The 15,358-nt window shown below is 41.8% G+C and overlaps 1 protein-coding gene across 1 annotated transcript in view; it reads right to left on the reverse strand.

The window, feature by feature from the left end:
* The window catches only part of LOC307110108 (uncharacterized protein), a 33,200-nt gene extending 18,188 nt beyond the window's left edge, over nucleotides 1-15,012 (reverse strand). The window contains exons 1-7 of the mRNA XM_079789155.1: nucleotides 14,982-15,012; nucleotides 6,683-7,164; nucleotides 6,112-6,207; nucleotides 5,229-5,459; nucleotides 1,836-1,858; nucleotides 336-436; nucleotides 141-167 (exon numbers count right to left, since the gene is read on the reverse strand). Coding sequence (XP_079645281.1) covers nucleotides 141-167; nucleotides 336-436; nucleotides 1,836-1,858; nucleotides 5,229-5,459; nucleotides 6,112-6,207; nucleotides 6,683-7,114 — 910 coding nt within the window. The 5' untranslated portion in view covers nucleotides 7,115-7,164; nucleotides 14,982-15,012. The remainder of the gene's footprint in view (nucleotides 1-140; nucleotides 168-335; nucleotides 437-1,835; nucleotides 1,859-5,228; nucleotides 5,460-6,111; nucleotides 6,208-6,682; nucleotides 7,165-14,981) is intronic.
* Nucleotides 15,013-15,358: the final 346 nt, after the last annotated feature.

Consider the following 15,358-nt stretch of genomic DNA (forward strand, 5'->3'; position numbering starts at 1 on the left):
TATGTGGTGGGGGGATGGGCGGAAGGATCACCAGCTTATACCTGCGTGTTGGGGACGGGGCAGTGGGATTGGTTTGGGAAGATTCACATGTAAAAGAGGATCAGAACATGGCAGCTTAAAGAGGCTATGATTCTACTTACCCCAGTAGCTTTGGACATCTGTCAGCTCTGTAATGACAAAAAGTCAATCATGTGTAGAACCAACAGGTTCTGGTCTGGTGTTCCTTTCCTTACCTGACCCTCTCTTAGCCCCTATTTCCAAATACTAACTATAACCTCTATGCTTTTTATCTGTTACTACTACAATCATCCCACATCCAAATTCTATCTCCTCACCTCTGAACACTCGTAGCATCCTTTTCAGATCGGGGGCCCGAAATGCACTCTTCAGCTTGGTGGGGAGATCTTCTGGTTTTTTCAGAGTCCAGTACTCACTCCTAGGGAACAGACATTATGAATCTCCTATATGGCTGACCTTGGATTCCTCCAGCACCACCGTCCTTCATCTCCTAAGCCCATGGGTAAACCTCAACACTTTCCTGAAGAAAATTAGCATCATTCCCCAAAGAGCCCTGATGCTGGGGACAGAAAACCAGAACAAGAAACTAGTTTCTCACTATCTGTAAATTTTGATAAGATTTAACCCCTCAAAGCCTCTTTTATGTTTGTTTGTTGTTGCTTTGCAAGGGACAAGGCTCCGTATTTCACATGGACCTGGTGTGTGGGCAACTTTAGATGTCACCTTTAAGGGTGAGATCCTAGAGTATGGGATAGAGAGTTTATGTTTTGATCTCAGGCCAATAAAATAATGGCTGCAAAATCCTTTGCTGCCTCATAAAACAAATCCACCAAAATATTTAAAATGTCAGTGCCAACCAGAGGGTCTACCATGAGGATATGGAAATGTGTGTTGACAGGCAGAATACCAGGAACCTGTTACTGGGGCTCTGAGAGCATCCAGTAAAGGGCTCCTTCCTTAAGTGTTTTTGACTTTAAGCCTTCGAGGTTCCCAGAGGACTATAAAGAAAGACCTTCAGAACAGCATCTTAGGATTCACTTAAACTTAGAATTATGCCAGTTGTAGAAAGATGTCCTCACCTCCAAATTAAGAGTGCAGACTTTGCAAGGGACAAGGCTCCATATTTCACATGGACCTGGTGTGTGGGCAACTTTAGATGTCACCTTTAAGGATGAGATTCTGGAGTATGGGATAGAGAGTATGTGTTTTGATCTCAGGCCAAAATCCCTCTTCTTAAGACCTCAGGTCTATGTTTTTATTGAAATGGAAAAAAAAAGAAAAAAGGAAGTGTGAGGAGAACTAGGTAGCAAGATATGAACTGTTCCAAAGCCAAGGGAGAAAGGGAAATTCAAGGAAGATGTCCCAAAAGCTGAATTGTGGACTCTGGGATAGGGCGATGTAGAGAGGAAACTTCCCTCTGATAAAATACAGGGCAATGGAAAGCCCTGTGTATTCTGACATAGCCATAAACTACTAGAATCAGGGCTGGAAACGGGCACGGAGATTTGTGGAAAAGGAGTTCCATCACAGTGCATTAGGAGAATCAATGATACTGTTAACCCTTTATCCTTAAGGGCACTGCGGTTTCCAATTTGTGACCTCCCATTACCTAAATTAGCCTACCATAGAAATCAGGCCATTCCCTTTATTTTGGGGGACCCCAAAATTCTCATGATGAGTAACTCGAGACACCAGTCCTAAATCTTCTCTGCCTTGTGATTCTTTTCCTTTCCCACTGACCACAAGGTAACTCTATGGATGGCTGCAGAAATCTTTTGTCACTCCAAAGGAACCATCTCATGTTCTCCTGCACATACCTTTCCGTGACATCACTCACATCCTAGGAAGAAAAGAGACAGGTTAAGTCTAGGAGTCATAAGCCCTGTCCTCCAGTACACCCTCACTCAGGTTCCTCATCCCATTCTTATCACCCCATTATATGATGGGAATATTGATGACTAATATAGAGACCACAAGTTGGGGATAAGAACTTGAAATCACACTGTCCCTGAGACCCTATATAGGGATGTCAGGAAATGATGATTCATTCATTGGTACCTTTATTTTTACAACTGTGTGTGTGTGTGTGTGTGTGTGTGTGTGTGTGTGTAATGTTACATATGTACATCACCTATATTTACCAGACATTGTGCCTTGCCCTAGAGAATATCCCATGCTGAAGCCATAATTTCTGTCCTCTACATTCTGGTTGCTGAGGATACAAGGCTTTAAATGTGTTTCTTTTGTAATATTGTTTTTAATTTTATTTACTGAATTTTTTTGAGAGAGACATTGATTTGTTATTATACTTATTTATGCATTCATTGGTTGCTTCTTGTATGTGGCCTGACCAATGATCAAACCCAAAACCTTGGTGCCTCAAGACAGTGCTCTAACCAACCTGGCAAGGGTAACTGTGGTTGTTTCTTAAACCTCATCTCCTCTGTCTATGCTCCTTTAATTGAATTAATCTATTTTTCTTGAATTCAACACATACATGTGGATTCCCAACTCTGTACTTCTCAGATCTCGCTTACATAGGCAGTCCTCTGTTTACATTGGACTCTATGTACATAGTTTCATGGTTATGTCGCCATCTCCCATTTACAGTATTTATAAAAAAAAAAAATTCCGTCATTTTGACATATGTACATATGTGCTTTATGTTTTATTATTTATTTACCACAAGTAAAGGTCAGGAATTGTTATCTCTACTTTTAAATTTTTTTTACTGTTTCACTTTATTACTGCTGTGTATGTGCTCCATGTGAGTGACGGAGGTGCTTATATAGGTGGGTTCTGACTTACAGCAAAAATCACGTTACATCGTGCCATAGGAACGGATCTCCGATGTAACCCGAGGACCTACGGTATACCCGAGCAAATGAGCCACAGGCATCACCAACTCAAGATTTTTAAAAGAAAATTTACTTTTTCTGCAAACATGAGGTCTCCTCTACTATCTTCCACCTTCTTCAGTGATACCACCATTCATGCAGTCACTAAATTTAGGTAAAGTATTGACATAAAAACCTCCTTATAGTCACACTGATGTCTCATCTTAGACCAAGCCAGTCCATTTCACACCATTAACTTGTTAGCCACCTGCTTTTCAAGGTCATTGCTGTCACTATCTGCCTCATTTGAATAGAATTACTTCATGGCCTATTTGGTCTCTCTAACTCCTGCTTTATAAACTTCAGTGACTGAAGAAAAGGCCAATGGTTTGATCTACGTAACTATTTTGATTGCATTTAACAGAAACACAGCTCAAATTGGCTCAAATATGGAAAGTGGTGGAGGTGGTGGATGTGCCTACTTATACCAAATATCGAGGATTGCAGCAATTTTAAGGCATGATCCAACCAGGTGCCACTGCACGTCTCCTGTGTTAGCTTTATTCTCATCGTTTACATTTTGAAACTTGAAAGCTGCCCAAATCTTAATGAGCAACAATGCTACACAGACATGGAAAAGAGAAGAATGTGTCTGTGATGGGCAAATTCTAGAAAAATGGACTGTAAGAGAAAACTCAAATGAAAATGTCCATGGGGCCTGGCTGGCGTGGCTCAGTGGTTGAGCATCGACCAATGAACCAGAAAGTCACGGTTCGATTACCTGGCTTATGGGCTGGATCTCAGGTGGCAGGAGGGAGCTGATTGATGATTATCCCTTCTGATTGATGTTTCTATCTCCCTCTCCCTCTCCCTTCCTCTCTCTGATATCAATAAAAGCATTTTTTTTTAAATGTCCATGGCGTAGCCTAGATAGATACCTGGACTAGCAATATAAATTGATTCCTCTGTACTTATGAAGCGATGTTTACAATTTGAGGAGTCTGTGCAGGGGCTAGAACTGGGGGGCAAGGGGTGAGGAGAAGAAAACATTAGGGTAACCCAATATCAAAAATGAAAAAAAGGGCAAGAAAAAGAAAATAAAGATGTTAAACCAGAAGCAGTCAATGAAGAAAAGCTTCAACAGATAGAAAGTAACTACCTTTTGACCTTAATGCTGGGGCCCAAGAATAGGTAAAGAAATGAGTATCACACTGGCAAAGGAAGAGCAAGAGGAAAACAAGTTAAACAAAAAATAAGGAAGGGCCTGAAGGTTCCAGAATGTCACAAGGTGCTTTCTGCAACATTATAGTCATACTGTCCACTCAATGTAAAAAACAACTCTTCAGGTTTTAACCTCAGTTTAAGCTCTACCACCAAAACTCTCTATATTGGACACCTTGCACCCTCCTGACATACATACACACACACACACACCAGAGCTCAGTTTTCTTATGTCTTAAAAGACAAGTTCAAACTCCTATTACAACATGGTAAATGATTCTGCCCTAGAGAAGAGGGTGAACACAAAGAAGGGCTGGTGATTCCATAAGAATCTCTGAGCACTTGAGCTTGGTATGTGTTTATCTACTATGAAAGTGAGTGAAAGCACATGACAAATCATAATAGAGTATCATCGACAACAGGTGCCTAATGGCCAGTGATTCTCAACAGGGGGAGGTGGGAGATGTTCCTCCCAAGGGACATTTGGCAATGTCTGGAGGGTGCTTTGATTGTCAGAGCTGGGTGTGGGTACTTCTGGTATCTAGGGGGCAGAGAGCAGGGATGCTGCTACATCTTGCAATGTATAGGGCAGCCCCTCATAGTAACTTTTCTAGCCCAATATGTCAATAATGTCAAGACTGATTAATGCTCCAATAGAATATCACTGGACACAGTAGATTCCCACCACAGTATCAACTGAACTTTTGGACCACTTTTTATCTTACCTAATAATAGACAAACATGTAAATTGGCCATACCTCTGCTACGCCACCAGCCAATCAGGAGTGGTTTGCAAATTAACCCAACAAAGATGGTGGTTAATTTTGAGTGCTGGTGGGGAGGGGGAGGGCAGAATGCTTGTGTCATCACCCTGATCTCTCAGGGCCTCTGGGCAGCGTGGGAAGGTGGGGTTGGAGCGGAAAGGCAGTGTCGGCAGCCAGGGAAAGGAAAGCCCAGTCTAGCATGAATCTTCATGTGTCAGGCTTCTAGTATATAATAAATACAAGTGAGATATAATAGGGAAGAGGCACCCCAGGGTCAAAGGAATTTTATTTTTGCCTCCATCAGGATATCAGTCCCGTGTCAGAAAGGTAGGAATATTAGTCTCTCTTTGCCTGACTCTCAGGTTGGGGGCTCCTTCATGAGTCTTACCTGCAGCAGCTCCACTGTGGACCCCTGACACCGACGCTCCAGATCTGAGATGAGCTCCTTCAGTGCCTGGCTCTGGTGGACCAGCTCATCCTCTGCCTCTTCCATAATATTCAGCCCCTTCCTCTCTTCCTCCTCCAGTTTTTTCAGTTGCCGCTGCTCCTCTTTGTCCAGGATGCTTCTCAACTGATTAAACTCCTTCTGGATCCTGTGTCTCTCAGGTTCCAGCTGATTCTTCAAGGACATGGAAGAGAGTCTGCTAGTCTGTGGAGCTGAGGGTCTCCTCTCTAAGGGGTGGGAAGTCAGGCTCAGCACTGCTTCCCTGGCCAGGTCTCACTGGTAGAGGAGGAGTGAAGGGGGAACGTCCTGCAGAACCTGGTCTTTCTTCAATTCTCCCCTCCACTCTTCCAGAACATTAGCCTCCGGTGGACTTATTGAGGCCTCCTAGGTGTAAACTGTGATTCCTGGGTGAGGTTTAGATTTCAAGCAGCCTCCCCGGTCTCTCATGCCTCTCCACTAGCCTCCCCATCCAATTTTGAGTGAGAAGGTAGGAATGATCAGCCTGTACCTAACCCGTTCTTCCAAGTTTCAGAGCTTGAAACTGTAGAACAAAGTCCAGAATCAGGAATTAGAAGCTGCTAATGGCCATGTTTCCTCTCCTATGTGACTGTGGTGAAAAACCTGGATTCCCGTTTAATATATTCATTTCCTAACTCCCCCTTTTCTCTCCCCTGCCTTGCACCAGGAACAAGAGCTTTGTTTGGAAGTGTTGCAGAGAAGGACTAGGCAAACTAGGCAAAGGGAAACTCTTCTAGCCAAATCGGGGACAGGACCAGTTTTCCTTGCTCTCAATCCCCAGGACACCTTCAGGAAGAGTCTCTCTTACCTTCCAGGATGTCCTCTTCTCTATGATCTCAGCTTTTAGTTTCTCAGTTTCCTGTTGCTCTTGTCTCAGTCTCTTCAGAGACTCCTGGAACTTCTCCTGGAAGAAACACATCAAGTCAAGCATTAAATGGTCTCAGTGACTAGACATGAATGAATGCGACAGAGCATGCTGATCTCAGAAGAAACTTGTCCGGCCCTGGACTGAAAATCCGAGACAGCCAAGGTATACACAGGGGATAGGCACCAGTAGGAACAGGGTGATTCTCTTTCGTCCCAGGGAAAGAACTTGACCATGAAGTCCCTCAAGTCTTCTAATTACCACCATATCCCCCCACACTCAATGCTCCCAACCTCCCTTTTTGCCCCCAGCAGCATCCCCTTCTCAAAAGGATATGCAGAGCTGATCCTGAGCAGCAAGAAACTGCTAAAGTCTCTACTCTTGGCCAGGGGGAATTTTCTAGGTTCATTCCTCTAGCTGAATGGGAAGACTACAAAAATTAAATTAGCATAAAATTAAGATTTCCTGCCAAGAACTCTGTTCCTCCCTACTTTTCCTCCACGTGGGCTCCCACCTGGTACTCCTGGGCAACCTCCTCCATGAGGAACGTGTGGTGACCACGATGCTCTTGAGACCGCTCGCAAAGCCAGCAAATCAGCTTTCCATCCTCCTTACAGAAGAGCTGGAGTTTCTCTCTATGGTGCGCACAAAGAATCACCTTCAGCGGCTCCCCTGAGCCCAACACCACTTCTCTGAGCCTCTCCGCTATGTTGGCCAGATGCCGATTAGGCCGCAGGTTCCTGAGCTGGTAGCTGGTCTGGCACACGGGACAGCTGCTTTCTTCTTCTTGGCCGATCTGTGATTCCTTGCTGTTCTCTGTGATGCAGGCTTGACAGAAGCTGTGGCCACAGTCTATGCTCAGGGGTTCCTTCAGGAGCTCCAGGCAGATGGGGCAGGTCACTTCATCTTGTATGTCCACTAGTACTGCTGAAGTCATTGTAGCCATTGTCCTGGCTCCTCCTGCCTAGGCCTGGCTCCTAAGATACTTACAGAATTCTGGGTAGATGGGAAAACAAAAAAGGGCCAGAGTAAGAAAATTAGAGAGAAAAGAAGGGATGCTGACTATCCTGGAATAAGAGGTCTCACACCTGGGGCAACAAGGGCTCCTCATTCTAACTTCAAACACATTCTTTACCCGACTGCATGTTAGACATCAATTTCAACCTCATTAGAGTAAAGATCATGATATCCTTTTACCTCTTCTGGATGGATGGACATACTGAGGCCCCAGAAAGGAGTGGCCATCTGTTTGACCTTTTCTCAGTCCACCAAAACCCCTCTCAATGTTAAAGTACCAAAAATAAAAGGCTGCTGCCTCAGGAGTTTTGCACTTGCTATTTCTGCTGCAAGGAAGACGCTTCGCCTGATATCTGCATATCTCTGACTTCATTCAACTCTCTCCTTACATGTTCCATCATCAGAAAAGTCTGCTCTTTTGAGCCTAGCTGGCTTGGACACCCATACAATCACTCCTGAGATATTTCCTTGCTGGATTTTTCTTCTGATCACCACCTAATATATATATTTAATAGTCTGAACTCCCCACCAGACTATAAGCTCCATGGGATCGGAGAGCTTGTTTTTGTTGTTGTTGTTGTTGTTGTTTTATTACTGTATCTTCCCATCTGACACACTGTCCACTCTAAAGGTCCTCAACTTTTGATGAGTTAACACCTAGAACCTCCATAGGACACACCTTTCTCATGGACCTTTTCACCTCTTTGCCATCACTCTAGCATTGCTTTCCAGTATCTAATCCCCAAGATCAGAGGAATCACTTATTGTGAAGACACTTCTACTTTTTTTTTTCAATTACAGTTGATATACAATATTACATTAGTTTCAGATGTACACCACCCCAGTCATTAGACATTACATAATTTACTAAGTGATCATCCCAGTAAGTCTTGTGCCCATCTGACACCATGCAGAGTTGTTAGAATTTTATTGACTATATTCCTTATGCTGTACTTTATATCTCCATGACTATTCTGCAACTATCAATTTGTACTTAAGACACTTCTATTTTCTAACAGCTCTGTTCCACTCAGAGCCCTTTCATCACTCCCCTAAGACTCTAAAGAAGCAACAATGACCACAAAAACAGGAGATCATGTTTTTATAATTAATACTTTTATAACCAGTTGTGATTTAGAAATCACATTCCCAAGTTTTCTTTATCCCTCATAGAAAAACTCTGAATAAATAAGAGTGTTTTTTGCTCTTTGACAAAAAAAGAAAAAAGGGGGAAAAAAGGAAAAGAGAAATTAAGTGACTTTATAAAAAGCACAAATCTTGTAAGTTGTAGAGTTGCATAACCCAACAAGTTCAGAGTCCTAGTTCAAAGCTCCTAAACTTCATAATTTGAACATGACAGTTATGTGGTAAAGGTGGTAAAAGTCAGGCACAGACCTGGTGGTGCTTTAGAAATGTGAAAACAGGACCTCAGAGCTGCTACCTAGTGTCCTCTGGTGTTCTTGCAGGTCCTGGTCCTATTCATTCACTTTGCTGTTTAGTAATAGCAATACTAATAATAAGTATTTATTGAAAGTCTGCTATATACTGGGCAATAATCTAACTATTATACATGTAACAATTCAATAATTCTTTATAACAACACTGAGTGTCATTTCAACCCCATTTCACAGTTGTATAAACTCAGGCTCAGAGAGGCTAGGCAGCTAATCCAAGGGGTTGATCCGGAATTTGAATGCAGACTCAGGGTACTCCTCTCTATTCCTCTTCTCCATATAGGGTACTTAATAAATTGTTAACAAGTTAATGAAAGTAAGTAACTAATTGGTATTATAGAGTATCTATCATCTAAGATACTCAGGTTTAACCAAAGTAATCATGCCTATGGAAACTGGGCACTTAGTTGGTTTATTATTTTCCTTACATACTTACATAATCTCATTTAGAATACTATACTATGAGGGTCTATACCTTAATGAATAATATGAGGGCACATTCCATAGCTTAGCACTGCACCTAACAGACATGAGCAATTAACTTTATAATAGGATTAAAATTATAACTTACCACTGAATTTATAGATAAATTTGATGTTGGCCTTGGGGAATCACAAAGGAAATAAATCATTATTTTATGAAATTGTTAATATTAAAAAATAATTGACTTTGAAAAGATCAATAAGATACACAAGCTTTTCTCTTTTGAGAAAAAAGAGAGGACACAAATTACTAATATCAGTAATGAAAGAAGGGACATCACTCATCAGTACAAATTCTATGGAAACTAGAAGTATGACAAAGGACTAATTCCCTGAAAGACACAATTTAACCAAAACTCACACAAGAAGAAAAAGGCAATCTTAATAAGCTTATTTCTATTAAAGAAAATGAATCAGTAATTAGTAACCTTCAAAACCAGAAAGCAACAGGCCCAGATGGGTTAACCTGTACATTTTGTGTAAGATTTAAGAAAGAAATAATACCAATTATCTACAATGTTTTTCAGAGGATAGTAGAAAAAGTATTTCCCAACTTATTCATTCTATAAGGCCAACACAACCCTAATACCAATAGCCTAAATATAAATATAAATGTAACTCTTTAAACTTCACAATAACAAACAACCCAATTAAAAAAGGAGCCAAAGATGTTAACAGACACATCACCAAAGATATACAGATGGCAAATAAGCATATGAAATTATTTACTTCATGTCACCAGAGAAATGCAAATGGAAACAAACACATTGCAAGAAAACTTCAGACCAACATTTCTCATTAAAATAGCTACAAAAATCCTCAACAAAATATGAGCCAATCAAATCCAACAATGTATAAAGAGAATTATACACTATGACCAAGAGGGATTTATCCAAGATGTGCAAGGCTGGTTCAAATTTTGAAAATCAATTAATGTTAAAAAACAACAACAACAACAACAAAAAACACAGAAAAATGAGCCCTAGCTGGTTTGGCTCAGTGAATAGGGAGTCAGCCTTCGGACTGAAGGGTTACAGGTTCGATGCCAGGGTTGCAGCCTCAATCCCCAGTGTGGGGCGTGCAGGAGGAGGCTGATCAATGATTCTTTCTCATCACTGATGTTTCTATCTCTCCTTTCCTCTCTGAAATCAATAAAAATATATTTAATTAAAGAAAAGAAAAATCAGCTGATGCAGAAAAAGTGTTTGACCATTCTAATACCCATTTATAATCAAATCTCAGATAAAAAGGAATAGCTCATCACCACCAAGCCAGTATTGAAGGGTATTCTTTAAGAGGAAGAGGAACATGGAGGAGAAGGAGGAGGAGGAGGAGGAGGAAGGGGAGGAAGAGGAAGAGGAGGAGGAGGAGGAGGAAGAGGAGGAGAAAAAGGCAAGAAATACATATCTATCAACAATTGAATTTAAAAATAAAAATAAATGAACAAGAAATCTAATGAACAAAATAAGCTGATAAATAAAATAGAATAAGAGGCATGGGCAGCATGGAACAGACTGATGAATCTCAAGGGGTAGGGGGAAGAGAGTGTGGGAAGAGATTAACCAAAGATCTTACCTATGGATGCAGACAGTAGGATGGTGAAGGCCTGGGGCAGGGTGGAGGGGGCAATGGGGGCTAAGGGGGACATCTATAATACTCTCAACAATAAAGATTAAAAAGAAAAGAACTAGAGAACTTCTTCAACTTGATAAAGCACACCTATAAAAAAACCTACAGCTATACTGGCAATGAACAAGTGGAATTTGAAATTAAAAACACAATACATTACATTTACATTAGGACTTTGGATGATGATGATGTGTCAGTGTAGGTGCATCAGGTGTAACAAATGTATGACTGCGGTGTGAGATGGTAATATACATGTGTGGGAGCAGAGGGTATATAGGAAATCTCTGTACCTTCCCCTCAATTTTGCTGGCAACATAAAATTGCTCTTAAAAAATGTTGTTGCTACTATATTTACTGATATATCCTCCCTTCCCCCAACTGATGGACTGAGTATGATGTAAACTCCACCTGCAGCCGGACATTCCTGAACACCTTATATGGACTGTACATTGAACCACCAATCAGCACCTGCCATATACCCTAAGCCCCCAATTCCTAAATCCCTAGGTGCCTAATCATGTGCCTTACATGAAATCACCAATCAGCAGGGTGATCTCCAATAAAGCCTGTGTCCTGGTATCCCATGGTCTCCGGCCCTCTGTTTCATCTTTCACTTACCTTTTAAAAATATATATTTTTATTGACTTTAGAGAGGAAGGGAGAGGGAGAGAAAGATAGAAACATCAATGATGAGAATCATTGATCGGCTGCCTCTTGCAAGTCCCCCCCTATTGAGGATCGAGCCCACAACCCAGGCATGTGCCCTGACCGAGAATCAAATTATGGCTGATCAACCACCAAACCACACTATTTTAAGTGAAGATCGACTACATCTCCCCAACATAAACATATACACATACATTTATTTCAGGCAAAAGTGTGCTTGGTATAAGCAATCTTTTAGGGGAGAGTATCGGTTTCATCAATGCAATTCAATAATCACCAAAAAAAAAAAAAACTGGAAATAATCCATAAAACCATTAAGGGGCAAATAAACAAATTATGGTATATCCATACTATGGCATATTACAAAACAATAATATGGAACTACTGATACATACAACAAGTACACTGTCAAAACGTTATCTAAAGTGAACAAAACTAGACAGCAAAGATAAGTTACTGTATAATTCCATTTATATAAAATCCTAGAAAAGACAAAATTATGCTATTTGAAAGCAGAATAGTGGATTCTAGGGCCCAGGGATGTGAAAAGGGAATGAACTGTGAAAAGACACAAGTAAATTTTGGCGATGATGGAAATACCTTTTACATATCATGATTATGTTGGTGGTTACACAACTGTATACATGTCAAAACTCATGGAATTGTAATCTTAAAAATGATAACTTATTGGATGTAAATTATGACTCATTAGAGCTGACAAAAACAAAAGAAGAAATGCAATGAGAAATATTGAAAGTTTGGCTTTCTGCGCTGCTAGGCATAAATTAGAACTGTGTCGTCAAATATAGTAGCTACATGTGGCTATGGAGCACTTGAACTGTGGCTAATTGGAAATGAAATGTAAATATAGAATACATACTATAATCTAAACTATCTCATTAAGTTTTTTATATTGATTACATGTCTTAATAATATTTTGGTACATTCAGTTAAATGTATTAAAATCAATTTTACCTGTTTCTTCTTACTATTCAATGAGGCCACTAGGAAATTTAAAATTACATATGTGGCTTCCTTATAGTTCTGTTTCTTTACTATCTAATGCACTACATTGGATAGTCAAGAGAGAGGAATTTTGAGGAAAAAAATGTAAGAGTTGTTAAATGATATAATAAAGTTGAGAGCGGAGAAAAGAAGAAATTGTAAAGGAGGGGAACAGCTGGCTAATATATAGTTAGCAAGGGTTTGAGTAACCTTGTCCCACATACCAGCAGGCCCTTGACCACCTGCTGCAGAAGAGCGCAGTCCACTGGAGATGTGGGAGGCCGACTGTCTCAGCCTAAGGCCAGCTCTCAAGGGCGGTGTGGATGGGCCCAGATGCCAGTCTGGTTGTGTGAGAAGAGCAGAACCCACAGCTTGAGATTGTAGGTGCCTGAGGATCAAATTAGCAAATGAAAGTGGCCAAATTCAGGACTAGGTGGGAACAGTTAAATATAAAACAAAAGCCTGAAAAAGGTCAAGAGGTCGGCTAACTAGCAGCACTGGAGTCCAATGGATCTCTTTATGAGGAATCTCTAGGCTTTCACCCCGACCAGAACAGTCTCTATACTTTATGATCTTCAGGTCATTTATATGCACATTAAGGGTTTAGAAGTAGTGCCCCAGGCAAGGCAGCATCCTTCCCAAGTAGAGTGCAAAATAGCTAGAAAGGGGCAAAGGTGGGGCCGAGGATGGGGAGAGAGGAAGACTAGAGAATGGACTGAAATTTAGATCTGAACCACCCATTAAACTAGAGAAGGTCACAATTGGACATCAAAATAGCTTTCACAATGAAGTCAGTGACTAGGCAGGAGCTATTAAAGTTTAGACCAAGATGGGGATGGTGGTGGACTCAGACAATTAGAAATCAGATTGCCAGGGTTGGCCTGTCCTCCCCCCCCTCCCCCTCCCCCTCCCCCTCCACTAGAAGCTCTAGTGAAAGCGAAGTAAACACCTAAACAGGAGGCAAATGCAATTATAAAGTAAGTTAAGTAAATTGGGCTTCTTGTGCTTAGGGAATAACAGTCTTTTTATCTTCGTGTAGAATGACATTCCACTCTGTTCTGTTATCTGGGATTGATTATCTAACAAGTGGCACTCAACAAGTATTTGAATTGGAACATAATCAGCTTCAAATACATATTTTTAAACTTCACTTCAAAAGAATCACTATCCCATGCATTTCAAAAATTTTTTATTAACTTTGCAAAATTTTAAAATATTGTCCTGCACAGGTTTCCGTCTTTTTAAGATCATCCATTAACTGAGGTTTTTGGGGGTTTTTTTGGATAAATTATAAAATGTTTGTGTTTGATTTTTCCTGCATCTGTGGAATTCCACTTATAATTCATAACTCTGTTGCATTTTAACTTGTTTAGATGTCAGTAAACATGTTTTCCTTTATCATAGTGCACTTTATCAAATTTTATTCTCTACACCACTTCAAAACGTGTGCATTTCTTTTGAAGTTAGGCATTGCATTTGTCAATAATAACTCAATAATTTGAGTAAATCCATTTGGCGTATTTAAACTTCTGCCTCACTTAATCCTCACCGAAACTCTAGGATATGAATATTACATTTTATTACATAATATGTCCATTTTATAGATGTAAGAAATGAAGCTCGGTAACAGGTGGGGGGCACACAGCCAGCATCTAAGTGTCTGAGCCAGACATGAAACAGGCTGCAGCGCCCATCGCCCCTGCTCTGAAACACACACTGCTGTCTGGATTGAATGACTGGTTAAATGTCCCTAAGCTCATCTGCAGTGAGGATGAAAAAGAAAGATACAATGATCTAAATCATGAGCTCCCTAAGGGAAGGGGCTCATCTCTTTCACTGCCCTGTGGCCCTTTCTTGGCCAGAAGTAACAATAAGCGGCCCAGTCACAGAGCAGCCGGCGGATACCTGCCAGTGATGGGCACAGGGAGGGAAGGAGAAGCCAGCGAAGCTCCAGGAGTGAGCAGCACCAAGTGGTCAGGGCTCCCCAGAGCAGACCAAGGAGTTTTAAATAGACTGAAGAACAGAGGGCGCTCACTCTTTCGGTGTTCTTACCTCCCCCTCCCCCCAGCACCCCAACACAACTAAAAACACAACGTGGCCCTACCCCTTTCACAGACAGCCAGGCCTCCTCCCCCTCCTGCCCGCAGGTCCGGCTGAGCGCGGCCGGCTCAGCTCCCAACTCCCTCAGGGCGAGGTCTGGGCCTGCAGGGTGGAGGGCAAACAGTGCTCGCTTCCCAGAGCCGGAGGCAGGGGTGGGGGAGGGGCTGCTGACCTCTGAGTCCAAGCTTTGCTGTCATTCCCCACCAGCACTTCCAGAGTTGCCTCTCCACATTCTTTAGCTTCCACAATCAGGTTTAATCATCACTATCTTTAGTCTACTCCTAGCTCAAAAGGTCCCTCTTCTCTGCTCCCTTCCCAAACTAGTCAATTCAAAACTGCAGAGGTGCCCCTCACTCCTCCCCCACTCGCGAGCCCCCCAACCCAACCAGGAAGGCAAGTCAAACTCTCAGGACTAGTGGGGACAGGGGTGGCCAGCCAAAAAATGGATTTGCTTACCGACCTGGAATCCGCAGCCTGGATCTGGGCCAGAGCTCCCACCTCCACCAAGGCAGAAAGACTCGGGGGCAAAGAGGCGGGGCGGGGGCGGGGGGGGGGGGGAGGAGGAGATACCACTGATAGGGCCGGTCGGCCTAGCAAAGCCTTAGGTCCTGCACTCAGGGGTGTGGTCACCACTGTCCCAAAATGCCCTATTGTGTTACCTTACAGAATGGCAAATTCTGAGGCCTTGGAGAACAACTAACTGAAGGCCAGAGACGAGACTTCTAAAATGTCTTCACTTTTTAGCTTTCTGACATCATGTCAGTGTTCAATAACACTGATAATACACCTGTATTCCATATTAATAAGTTAACTAAAGTAGCTAAGTGAATAAAAATA

This window comes from Cnephaeus nilssonii, assembly GCF_951640355.1.
Source record: "Cnephaeus nilssonii genome assembly, chromosome: 13".
NCBI classification, from domain to species: domain Eukaryota; kingdom Metazoa; phylum Chordata; class Mammalia; order Chiroptera; family Vespertilionidae; genus Cnephaeus; species Cnephaeus nilssonii.